General features: G+C 49.9%; 1 protein-coding gene across 1 annotated transcript in view; it reads right to left on the bottom strand.

The window, feature by feature from the left end:
- C26H14orf132 (chromosome 26 C14orf132 homolog) overlaps window positions 1-4,761 on the bottom strand; it is a 47,106-nt gene extending 42,345 nt beyond the window's left edge. The window contains exon 1 of the mRNA XM_045815781.2: window positions 4,528-4,761. Within this exon, the coding sequence (XP_045671737.1) occupies window positions 4,528-4,554 (27 nt within the window). The 5' untranslated portion in view covers window positions 4,555-4,761. The remainder of the gene's footprint in view (window positions 1-4,527) is intronic.
- Window positions 4,762-12,477: the final 7,716 nt, after the last annotated feature.

Genomic DNA, 12,477 nt, shown 5'->3' with positions numbered 1-12,477 from the left:
AGGGACTTCGGAGACACCTGCCCTTCCGGCCTCCAAAACTGGGAGGGATTACATTTCTGTCGGGAACCACTCTGTTTGTGCTAATGGGTTAGGGCAGCCCCAGGCCACTATTACAGGCCTCTAGGAACGTGTTTAAATGGACATAAACATGGGGCGCCTAGGTGGCTCGGTCGGTTAAGCGTCTGACTTTGGCTCAGGTCATGATCTCACAGTCCTGGGATCCGTGCTCAGCAGGGAGTCTGCTTCCCCTCTCCCTCCGCTCATGCTTGGGCGCTCTCGCTCTCTCAAACAAACAAATAAATAAATAAAATTTTTTAAAAAATGGACATAAACACAACGCTCTGTATTCAGGGACCGAGGATCCCCTGGAGCTGCTCCACGGTGGGGCCCTAGGTTCCCCACGCACCCCCGCACTGGGCCCGTTCTGCGAGGTGGGGTGCCCGCATGCAGGATGGGCCTTTGGTTGGGGCTCCACACCTGGTTCCTCTGCTTGTCGGCTGAGCCACCCTGGCTCACGATGGGACTAGCAGAGCCACCTATGTGATGACAGGTCTCCCTCCTGTGGCAGGTGTGGGCAGGAGGAAGGGAGAACAATTCTGGAGCAAGTCTCTGGGTTATATTATTCTGGGTCTCCCTCTTTTAAGTTGCTGAACCCATACTCGGATGACATCCGGAGGCCACATGACCTTTTGCAACCTGAAAGGGACCACAGAGCCAAGGATCTGTTGCATTCAGAGGAGGGGGAGGGAGACAGCCCTAAGTGTGGTTTCAGCTTCGAGCCTCCCCCTGACCACACGCCGGAACCCACTGGGGAATGACAGAAAATACTGATGTCTGCTTCTAGCTGAGACTCTAAGGGGAGCACTGGGGGTGGGGCGGAGACAGCAGGTCTTAAAAGCTCCCAGGGCATCCTAATGGCAGCAACATCGGGAGCTCCTGGGTTTAGAGTAGTTGCTGTAGGGACGGCGCAGGACAAACCCAAGACTGAGCTCTCGGGCCATGCGTGTGCTTGTTCAACTCGGCCTTACGGCCTCGAGCTCGTGATGGGCGCTCCTGTGCTCCCTTGTTCATTTCTGCCCCTGCAATAGGTTCCTTAAATGTTCACTCTCTCTTCTCATCACGGAGGTCTCGGGGTCTCTGCACTCCCCTAGAGCAAGCACTCTGGGAGTCATCAGTGGACGCTGCAGTCTTCATCAAAGCTAATCTCGGAGGTTCCAGAACGTCACTCACACTGCCTTCACCTGGTCAAGAAAGTCACTGATATGCCAACCCAGATTTAAGGGGAGGGGAATCAGATCCCCCCTGATGTGGGAGAGGGAGGGAACAGGGCCATCTTTGGAGTAAGGGCCACCCCACCCCTGACACAGGGATTCGGGGCTCAATCCTCAACATCTGTGCTGCCCTCCTGGTCCCCAGCTCCCTGGTCTGGACAGCCCTGCCCTTCTGCCCACCACCGGCCATAGAGCAACAGGTGCTCCTGCTTACTGTTCAGCCTGCCAGGGTGTCTGAGGGGACCCAGGAACTGTGCAGAGAGGGACTGGGGTGTGTCCATGGTGGAGGAAAGGGCAGCTGAGCACCTCCGAGGATCCACGAGCTGAGTCTTCACATCTTCAGTGTCCACAGCCTCTTCCAAGCCCCATCACACAACCCCAGGTCCCCGCACCAGCGAGGGCAGAACTGGGTCAGGGGAGTTGCGGGATAACTGGTGTCCACTCTCTCTGTCCATAAAGGGTGTCTTCGTAATGCTTAGCATTGGAGAGGCAAATCTTTCTGAAATGGCTTCTATCCTCCGGGTCTTTTAAAGCCGGGCACAGGAATCACAGTTCACAACATTGAGGAGGGGGAGGAGCTTTTGGAGTCACAGGGAGCTGGTTTCATTCACTCAGTCAATCCATCAAGGCGTGCACTTCCGGCTCCACCCACACCTCCAGCTTCTCTGCTCCACTGGGGATGGGATCTTCCCAAAGCACTGCTTTGGTCATAAACCCTTCCCTGCTCAACGACCTGCAATGGCTCCCACTGCCCACTGATTCATGTGAACTTCCCATGCCACAATCTGCACCTCTGTGACCTGGCCCCAGCCCCCTCTCCCAGCTGCCCTGTGCCATTACCTTCCCCCTTCCTGAAGGAGTCTGTGACTATAATCCGGGCCTCCCTCCTCCTGCCTCTCTGCCTAGAATCCACCAGGGGAGAGCTGTCTGTAGTTCTACTCCATCAGAATTCAAGTCCTCCAAGTCCTGATGATGACAGGAGTTCGGGGGCGGGGAAGGGGCATCCGACACCAGGAATGCATTGTTTTCCTGTTCTTGTCTTTTCACAACACACATCCATCTTGTCTCACCCCCATGCAATCATCTAACAGAAATTTGCTGCAGGCCTACTATGTGCCACGCGTCTTGGTCCACCTCGCCCTGATCCATTCCCCCTGCTGGGGATGGCCTGGCCTGTCACTTCTCCAGTCCTCTGTAAGTACCCAGAAAGAAAAATCTATATCCTACCCCCCTTTGTCGCCAGCACTCCAGTCCCAGTGCCTGGCACGGAGCTTGGCACAAGGTGGGTACCCAACTCTTGCTGAACAAGTAGATGGAGGCATTAACATTTCCCTGTCAAACTGTTCACGGCTGATGTGTGGGGACAGCAGCTTGGTGACATGCACTAAGCAGGCAAATTATTTAATCTTATTCAAGTCTGGTATCCGGATCTGTAAAAGGGGGAATAACAGTGCCCATGTCATAGCCCTGTAAGGATTCACTGTGATAGAGTGTGCAAGTGGCTGGCATACGGCAAGTGTCCCCACAAACCGCAGCGCGTCCCCAGGTATGGTTCATCGAGTTTCTGTTCCTTGCAATGGACTCGGGACTGGGCATGTAATCAATGCCCATATATCTGCTGGCAGGAATACACGGAGCACACAAAACTTGAGAGTAAACAAAAGAGAGAGAGAGAAAAAAAAGAACCCAATCTCTGGGCAGGCTCTGCTTACAGATGGTGAAAAGCCCTATGTTTATTTTTCAGGTTACCATAGCAACTTCTGATGCTCTAGCCTGTCCCAGGCTTAGCAGTGATCAATTTATCTCGTAACCATGGACACAAGCTGTTTGGTGGGGTCCAGAGGGGACAGGCAGAGACAGGCGTGTGCGAGCTCCTCTCTCCCCTAGAAATAAAGCTGGTGAAGCCACTCCAGTTATCCTGTAGCTAAAGTCACCATTGTCTCAGATGATGCCCCCATGACAATATTTATAAACATGGGTTTAGGAACAGGAGACAGAAAATTAGGCAAAAAAATGACCAGTGTTGCTGACTAGAGCAATGCACATTTTGGAAAACTAAACAAGAGGCTGCCTAGAGCTGAGATCTGGAACCATCCCACGGATTCTGCATCTCCCATGACTGTGTTCAGGGACTGGCTGTCCATACAGTCTGGATTTTGATGTCACTTTTCAAGAGGCTTCCACTGGGGTGAAATTTGGGGGCGGAAAAGGAAAGTGTTCTCTTAAAATCCATACCCTGGTAGATTAAATAGCAGCAGACGGGCCCCTGCTACATGTGCAGGGGACAGAGGGACCCCTGGTGGCCTTCCTACCTCTGGGCTCCCAGCATAACCAACTCATAGAAGGTGCAAGGTCCGAATGTGGTACGCTGAGATTTACTCGCCCAGACCAAATGTGGCCTTCCCTGGAGCCAGACTGTCTTCAGCACTGAGTCCTGGGAGAGGCCACAGGCAGCTCCGCAAAGGGGGTGTCTGCCTGTCTTTGTTCTAGCTCATGAGAGCGGAGCACAGAAACATAAAGATCACCCAACGCTCGGAACTCAAGGGGAGTCTCCTTCAGGAAGAATCAAGTGATTAGAGGTCATCAGTTTTTTCCTGCCATTGGCAACCTGTTTTGTGTCAAGGGAAGAGTTATGGTCGCGCTGGGCACTGATGGCTACAGACTCAGCACAAAGCAAAAAAAAAAAAAGGGGGGGGGGATAAAAGGATCGCTGCGCTCTGGCGCTCTGCTGGTCACAGAGCAGGTCTCACCTCCTTCCTCAGGCTGCAGAGGCTGTGGTCTCCACTTAAGGGGGAGAGTGAGTGGCGGGGCGCCCCGAGATCTCCCGCGCCTCGGGAAAATAGGGAATGGAGAACAGCGAGGGTGCCCACCCGCCCGGGGTTTGCACGGGTCTGGGCTGCACGGCCCTGGGGGAGTCCTGAGTCCTGGAGCCGGGGAACGGCAGGGAGGCGGTGGGCAGGGAGGGGTCGACTCGCATCGTCCAGGCCCCTCGCAATAAGGGAACAGGTCGACCCGGGGCGCTCAGGGCGCATGGCCCGCCCCACCCCCGGCAGCCGCGCTCGCCGCCTCGGCCGAGAGAAACCAGGTTGGGGATGCCCGGCTCCGGACAAAGGACCGGCACGTAGATCCCCGGCGGGCGCCACCGCCCGGTTCAAAGCCTTCGGACGCGCCCAGCCGCCGCAGGCAGGGAGAGCCGGTGGCCCCGAACCTCCCCAAACTTCGCAGCCCAGGGCGCGCGAGGAAGGCGCCCCGTTACCTGTGCGGCCATAAAGGACAGATCCATGGTGTCGCCGCTGCCGCCCGCGCTCGAGTCCTCGCTGCTACTCCTGCCGCTGCTGCTGCTGCTGCCGCTCCTGCGGGTCCAGCCGCCTGCACAGCTGGCCGGGAGCGGACCGAGCAGCGAGCAGGCTCCCCGGACCCCGCGGCGCCGCCGACCTCAGCAGCCCCGGCGTGGCAGCCTCGGCGGGCTCTGCGCGCTCCACTCCAGACCCAGACCACGCACAGGCTAAGGGGCGGGGCGGGGCGGGGCTCAGGAGCGTCGGAGCCCCTCCACGTGACCGCCCCCAGCCCCACCCCGAGGGCGGGGCCCGGCGGAACCCCTGCGAGAGCCGGAGCCTCTCCCGCGTGGGGGTCAAGTGGGGAAACTGAGGCCGGAGGCCGCCCAGCTGGTGGGAGCGGGAACCGGCGTGGACCTCAAGTACAACGCTGTCGGCGCCCCGTAGGGCCTGGCGTGCCTTGCTCCGGGCTTAAGAATCAGGGTCGGGGTGACCCAGCTTTCTGTGCCAGCTCTGTGCCCGGAGTTCAGTGTGCTTTCTGGCCCTGGAACTGGGCACAAGGAGGTTTAAATGCTAGCTCGGCTTGTTCTTTATTTCCTGGCCTTGCCTCACTTTCCTGAGCAGAACTAGGTTCCATAAGAGTAGCGGGAGCAGACAACCATTGTCATTGCTCCCCGCCGAACCCCAGGAGGTGAGGTGAGCAATGATGGGGGTGCAGAGACCTGGACCTGGCTGGTTGGTGAAGACTGTGCTCTTGCAGGGCGGGGCGGGGCGCGCGTCTCACCTGGAAGGCCCTTTGCAGACCTAGGATTTGTGCAATTACCTGCTTGGCGGGCCTGGCCTCGCTCGGGGTGGGGCGGAGGCACCCTGACCTCTCCCTAGACTCAGCTCTGAAGGAAAACAGGACAGGAGGTGAGCGGATGACAGACGGACGTCTGCCTCTGTTTATTTGGGTTTTATTTTTTGAAACCCGAACCTCCCCCCCACCCAGCAACACCTTGTAGTCAATACCTGTAGGGGGCTGTGTGTCCTTAGACAAGCGTCCTCTGGACACCAGTTCCCTCACGCACCCGCAATTCCTGAGATCATTCTTTTTTTTTTTTAAGATTTTATTTATTTATTTGAGAGAGAGCGAGAGCAAAAGAGATCACAGAGGGAGAGGGAGAAGCAAACTCCCCTCTGAGGAAGGAGCCCAATGTGGGGCTCTACCCCAGAACCCTGGGATCATGACCTGAGCCCAAGGCAGCAGCTTAAGGGGCTGAACCACCCAGGCGCCCCCTGAGTCCATTTTTAATGCCCATTATGTCCTGGCCGTGGACCAAACTATTTAACCACCATGTCCTTGAAGAGAGGAAAGTCTCATGTTACCACACTCAAATAACGGGGAGGACCAGAGGACTGAAAAGGTTATCAACCAAACCTTGAATAGAGGTATTTAAATCACTCTATTGTATTTTTTCTTTGTCTGGTTTTGTTCATTCAGCCCTGGAGAATCCTCCATGATGCAACATATATTGGTAGTTCCATTTTGATTGCTGAATAGAGTTCCTGTGCATGGACGGACCACTCCGGTTTGCATCTTTTCTCCTGGTGATGGACACTTGAGTTGTCTCCAAGGTTTTGGCCATCATGACTAAAACATTGAACATTGGCTACAAGTCCTTGTATAGATATCTTGTTTCTGTTTTCAAATTGGAATGGTTTAGTTGTGTGTTTGTAATAGACTGCCAAACCGTATGACAAAGTGTGTGTACATTTTACATTCCCACCAACAGGGTAGCAGAATTCCAGTTGCTTGGTTTCCTCACCAACACTTGGCATGGTTATTAACGGAAGCCGTTCTAGTGGGTGGGAAGTAGTGCCTCATTATGGTTCCAATTTGCATTTTCCTGATGACGATGGTCATGGCCATCACTTTCACTTGCCCACTCTTGGACTTCTGTACATTTTCTTTTGTGAAGGGTCTTTTCCACTCTTCGATGCACTGAAAAAAATTGGATCAATTGTCCTTTTATTATTGAGTTGTAAGAGTTCTTTATGTGTTTTGGGAACAAGTTCTATGTCAGATAAATATACTGTACATGGTCTTTCTGGGCTTCTGACATTTTTCATTTTCTTAATGGTATTTTTTTTAAGAGAAGTTCCTAGTTTTGATAAAATTGATTTTTTTCCTCTTTCATGGTTCTTACTTTCTGTGGCCTCAGCCATCTTTGCCTACCCCAAGGTCATGAAGGTTTTCTCTGCCCCCCCCCCGCCCCCCGCCAAAGTCTCATAGTTCTAGCTTTTATGTTTAGGTCTCTGACCCATTTTTGTTTTTATATATGGTGCGAAGGAAAGTGTGAGGTTCTTTTTTTTTTTCTTTCCCAAATGAGAGTCTGAGTGGGCCAGCGCCGTTAGTTGTTATGACGACCTGTTCTCCACTGAATTATAAGGGACTGGGACTAGATTTAAGATGACACACATTTTAAGGTGGCATTCAAGCCAACTCTGTGCTTACGTGACCCTGGGAGGGAGTGTCTCCTTAAATTCTGATTTCTAAGCATCTTGTTGACCTCTCCCACGGACTAGTAAGCACCTCAGAGGCAGATCTGCACATCGGAAATACCACTCTGTGGCTTTCCCTGGACTGCCCGATCCAAGCGTGTGATGATGCAGTGAGGACACCCAGACCTCTGCCTTGAGCTCCGGATAGGCACATCCGTCTGTCTGCTCAGCAACTTCTCCTGGATGGCTAATGGCATCTCAGATTTAACCAGGCCAACTCTGAGCTATGATTTCTCCCTTCTGTCCGGCTCCATCACAGGCAGATAATGGCACTCCCCAGGTCCTCCATGTACAGTTCTGCATGTTGTGCACTGCACAGGGGTGCCTGGCAGACAGGCAAGTGGGGGTTAAAATGCAGCCATGCTCCTCTCGTGGAATCTTGTGTATGGATAAGGGGCTATGTCTGTCCCGAAGGAGGGGTATCTTTGCCCCTTTCCCCAGAGCCCTCATAAGGGTCAGTAGATCCAGTCCTCGGGCTCTCTTATATCCCACCCACCCTCTCATTCACTGTGCTCTGGCCACACTGGGCTTCTTTCCATCCCAGGAACACATCAAGTGCTTCCCTGCAGGGACACAGTCTTCGCTATTCCTTCTGCGTGCAGCTGTCTTTCTCTAGATCTTTCTTTTGAGGTTCGAGTTTCAATTCAAAAGCCACCTCCTCTAGGAGGCCTTCCTTAGGGTAAGTAATCCGTCCTTAAGATAAAACAAGAGGACACCTTATTTTTTCCATAGCATTTTTCCATTTTAAAAATTTATTTACTTGCTGGAAAAGGCAACCCGAGCATCCTGGGTTTCAAGTCACCTGCATGCTCTGTGTCCTGGCAGCTTCACATGGGGACAGATGAAGAGAATTCATCCATGCATGGTTCACTTAGAAGATCTGGGTCCTGGGGACAGTCTCCAGACTGCCCTGCCCTTAGGCCAATTACTGGTGTAGAATCCATGTGCACAGAGAACTGGGGATCCTGTGAGGGGAAACATTCCATTCCTTAAAAGGCTGTTGGCCTGAAGGCCACAACAGGGGGGACTGACCCTGACATTTCAAATCAGAATCATCCGGGGCCTATATAGAAAGGCCACAGGGCCCCAGAGACCCTGGGGGGGATGCCCTTCTTTCCTGGAAGGTCCTTAAAAGGGTTTAAGAATTCATGAGCTTCTCACTGAGCGACTTGATCAATTATTCAAGACTCATCACAGGAGCAGAGATGGCCCAGGACCCACCTTTGCTTTAGCGGGCAGAGAAAATCCAGGGCAGCGGTGGAGGCAGCAAAATGCACAGGAAATCCTGCTGTCCTCCGAGGCCTGGCTCCACTCTCCCTCCTCCCCTTTGCTACAAGACACATTTCTTCTGACCATTCGAATGCTCCAGGGTGATCACTTTGGAAAAGCGATCCCACCCCACCAGTGTCTGGCTCATCAGGTGGATTCCTCCTGAATTTCATTCTCTGGAAGGGGGGCGTGCAGTTGGGATTACACATGCTTCCCAAATGACTCTGAGGCTGCCTCATCTTCCTCCTAACCAAAATTAAGCCTTCTCTTCCCCAGCCCTCCCCGAGACTCTGTTATCAAATTGCGATTCGGTACCATTCCATTTAACAGGGGTGTTCTGAGCACCTACACTATGCTAAGCATGGAATCTCTCATACATTGCTTCCAAACCCCAGAAAACATAACCTCAGAGAGGTTAAGAAACTCGCTCAGATCGCTCAGCAAATATGGGCCAAGGTAGGATTTGAACCCAGATCCAGCGGATTGCAGAGTCCACATGCCTTTTGTGCTATGGTTCCTGCCCATCAGGAACCTATACTGTAGTCAGACCAGTATGAAAACAAGTCATCACAAAGTAATGAAGAACTCATTTATTCATTCTTTAATTCAACAAGTACCCCGTACATCCATTCAGTATGCATTTCCAGAGCACCTGCTGTGTGCCGGGCCCTGTATGCCTGGAAGGCATGGGGACAGAAGGCAGGGCTTCGACAGCAATGACAAGAGCTGCAGTAGGGTCCAAAGCCGCCCCTTTTAGGGAGGCTGACGAGTCAGGTTTGCGTCTAGGCTTTGCCACTTGCTAGCTGGAAGCCATCAGGCAAGCTACCTAACCTTTTCTGACCCAGAGTTTTTTCATCCCTAAAAATGGAAGGTTGAATGAGATGGTGGAAAGAGGGCCTAGAACTGTACCTGGCACATAGTAGGTGTGCTATCAATGGAAGGAGAGAAGGAGGGTTAGTTAAAGTCCACATGCGACGCCTGGCTGGCTCAAAGGAACACGCGACTGTTGGTCTCGGGGTTGTAAGTTTCAGCCCCACGTTGGGTGTAAAGATCACTTAAATAAACAAAACTAAAAAAAAAAAAAAAAAAAAAGTCCACGGGGGGAAGGGAAGGTGTTAGCTTTATACAAGCGTTGCTCATTTGCTTCTTTATTCTAAACAGCGGTTCTGCCAGGACAAGTTCACCAGAGGATTACAGAGCAAGAGATAGGATGGTTTCTTACCTATTCATGAAACGCACCAGCACCTAGCAAATGCCTCGCTTAAAGGAAGTACGCTAAATGAACAAACTAATGAGCTAATATGAACAAACGCTAAATGAACAAACTAATGAGCTAATAAGCATTCATGGTTGAATAAACGAATGGATGAAATTAAGTAGGGGGCTGTAGAAGTGGAATGTCTCCCTCTAGCCCCCACACCCACCCCACAGACTTACCTGCTTTCCTTTGCTGGCGCACACACATCAGGGCTGATATTTAAAATGAGTGAATGCCAGATGCTGGAACTTCACCTGTTGGAGTCACTGTTTCCCCTTTGGTGCGGGGCTCCCACAGCCTGGGCAGGAAATGGGAACTTGGGGCAAGATTCCTGGGCTGTTGCCATGCCCACATCTCCTAGCACCATTTCATATTATAGGCAGAGAGACCCTAACTCATAATGAATCGTTCATTCACTCCAAAACAATGACGAAGCTCCTACCAGAGCTGGGCACTGTGCCAGGCTGTCTGGAGGGTGAATACCGTCCTCACTGGGTCCTAGTTCCACAGGAAGGAGAGGTACCCAGTTAATAAATGAAGATGACTATCACCCAGCGTTAACACAGGACAGATCTGCACTGTCCAATATAGTAGCCACTGGCCACATGTGGCCACGGAGCACTTGAAATATGGCCAGTCAGCACAGCAATCAGACAAGAAAAGTAAGATAAGGAAGAAATTAAACTGGCCTTATTTGCAAGTGACATAATACTGTACATAAAAAATCCTAAAGACTCCCCCAAAAAACTATTAGAAATAATACATGAATTTAGTCAAGTTGCAGGATACACTTTTATTTTTTTATTTTTTTTTTAAGATTTTATTTATTTATTTGACAGAGATAGAGACAGCCAGCAAGAGAGGGAACACAAGCAGGGGGAGTGGGAGAGGGAGAAGCAGGCTCACAGCAGAGGATCCTGACGTGGGGCTCGATCCCACAATTCCGGGATCACGCCCTGAGCTGAAGGCAGGCGCTTAACCGCTGTACCACCCAGGTGCCCCAGGATACACTTTTAATACCCAGAAATCAGTTATGTTTCTATACACTGATAACAAAATAGTAGAAAGAGAAATTAAGAAAGCAATCTCATTTACAATTGCACCAAAAAGAGTAAGATTCCTAGGAATTAACTTAACCAAAGAGGTAAGACACCTGTACTCTGAAAACTATAAAACACTGATGAAAGAAATTGAAGAGGACATACACAAATGGAAGAATATTCCATGCTCATGGATTGGAAGAATGAGTATTGTTAAAATGTCCATATTAACCAAAACAATCTACAAATTTAGTGCAACCCCTATCAAAATACCAACAGCATTTTCCACAGAACTACAGCAAATAATACTAAAATTTGTATGGAACCACGAAAGACCCCAATTAGGCAAAGCAATCTCAAGAAAGAAGAGCAAAGCTGGCAGTATCACAATCCAGGTATCATAATCAAAACAGTGTGGTTCAGGCACAGAAATAGACACATAGATCAGTGGAATAGAATGGAGAACCAAGAAATAAACCGGAAGTTATATGGCCAATTAATCTTCAACAAAAGAGGCAAGAATATACAATGGGGAAAATACAGTCTCTTCAATAAAAGGTGTTGGGAAAACTGGATAGCTACATGCAAAAGAATGGAAGTGGAATATTTATACCATATGCAAAAATAAATTCAAAACAGATTAAAGACCTAAATGTGAGTCCTGAAACCAGAAAACTCCTAGAAGAGAACACAGTAATTTCTCTGCCATCAGTTACAGCAACATTTTCCTAAATATGTCTCCTAAGGCAGAGGAAACAAAAGCAAAAATAAACTCTTGGGACCACTTCAAAAAAAAAAGCCTCTGCACAATGAAGGAAACCATCAACAAAGTAAAAAGGCAACCTACTGAATGGGAGAAGATATCTGTAAATGATATATCTGATAAGAGGATAATATCCAAAATATATAAAGAGCTTATACAACTCAATGCTAACAAACTAATCTGATTAAAAGTGGGCAGGACCTGAAGACATCTTTCCAAAGGAGACATACAAGTAGCCAACAGACACATGAAAACATGCTCAATATCACTAATCATCAGGGCAATGCAAATCAAACCCACAGTGAGCTATCACTTTACACCTGTCAGAATGGCTAGAAACAAAAAAGACAAGAATTAACAATTGTTAGGGAGGATGTGGAGAGAAGGGAACCCCATGCACTCTTGGTGGGAACGCAAATTGGTGCAGCCGCTGAGGAAAACAGTATGGAGCTTCCTCAAAAAAATTAAAAATAGAAATACCATAGAATCCAGTAATTCCACTACTGGGTATTTAACCAAAGAAAAAGAGAACACTAATTCAAAAAAATATGTGCCCCCTTATGTTTATTGTAGCATAATTTACAAGAGCCAAGCTATGGAAGCAACCCAACTGCCCATCAATAGATGAACGGATAAAGAAGATGTGGTAGATGATAGATAGATGATAGATAGATAGATAGATAGATAGATAGATAGATAGATAGATAGATACAATGGGATATTACTCAGCCATAAAAAAGAATGAGATCTTGCCATTTGTGATAACCTGGATGGACTTAGAGAGTGTTCTTTTAAGTGAAATAAGTCAGACAGCGAAAGACAAAGACCATATGATTTCACTTAGATGTGGGATCTAAAAATCAAAACAAGTGAAGAAACAAAGAGCAGAATCAGACCTACAAATATAAAGAACGCACCGATGGTTGCCAGAGAGATGGGGGTGGGGCTGGGGGGATGGGCAAAATGGGTGAAAGGGGGTGGGAGATGCAGGCTTCCAGTTAGGGAATGAAAGGCACAGCATAGGGAACATAGTCGATGACAGTGGAATAGCGCTGTG

Source organism: Ursus americanus, chromosome 26, assembly GCF_024610735.1.
Source record: "Ursus americanus isolate L20-20 chromosome 26, mUrsAme1.1.p, whole genome shotgun sequence".
NCBI lineage: Eukaryota > Metazoa > Chordata > Mammalia > Carnivora > Ursidae > Ursus > Ursus americanus.
Note: the sequence above shows the minus strand (reverse complement) of the source record. Positions and strands in the feature narration are given on the sequence as shown.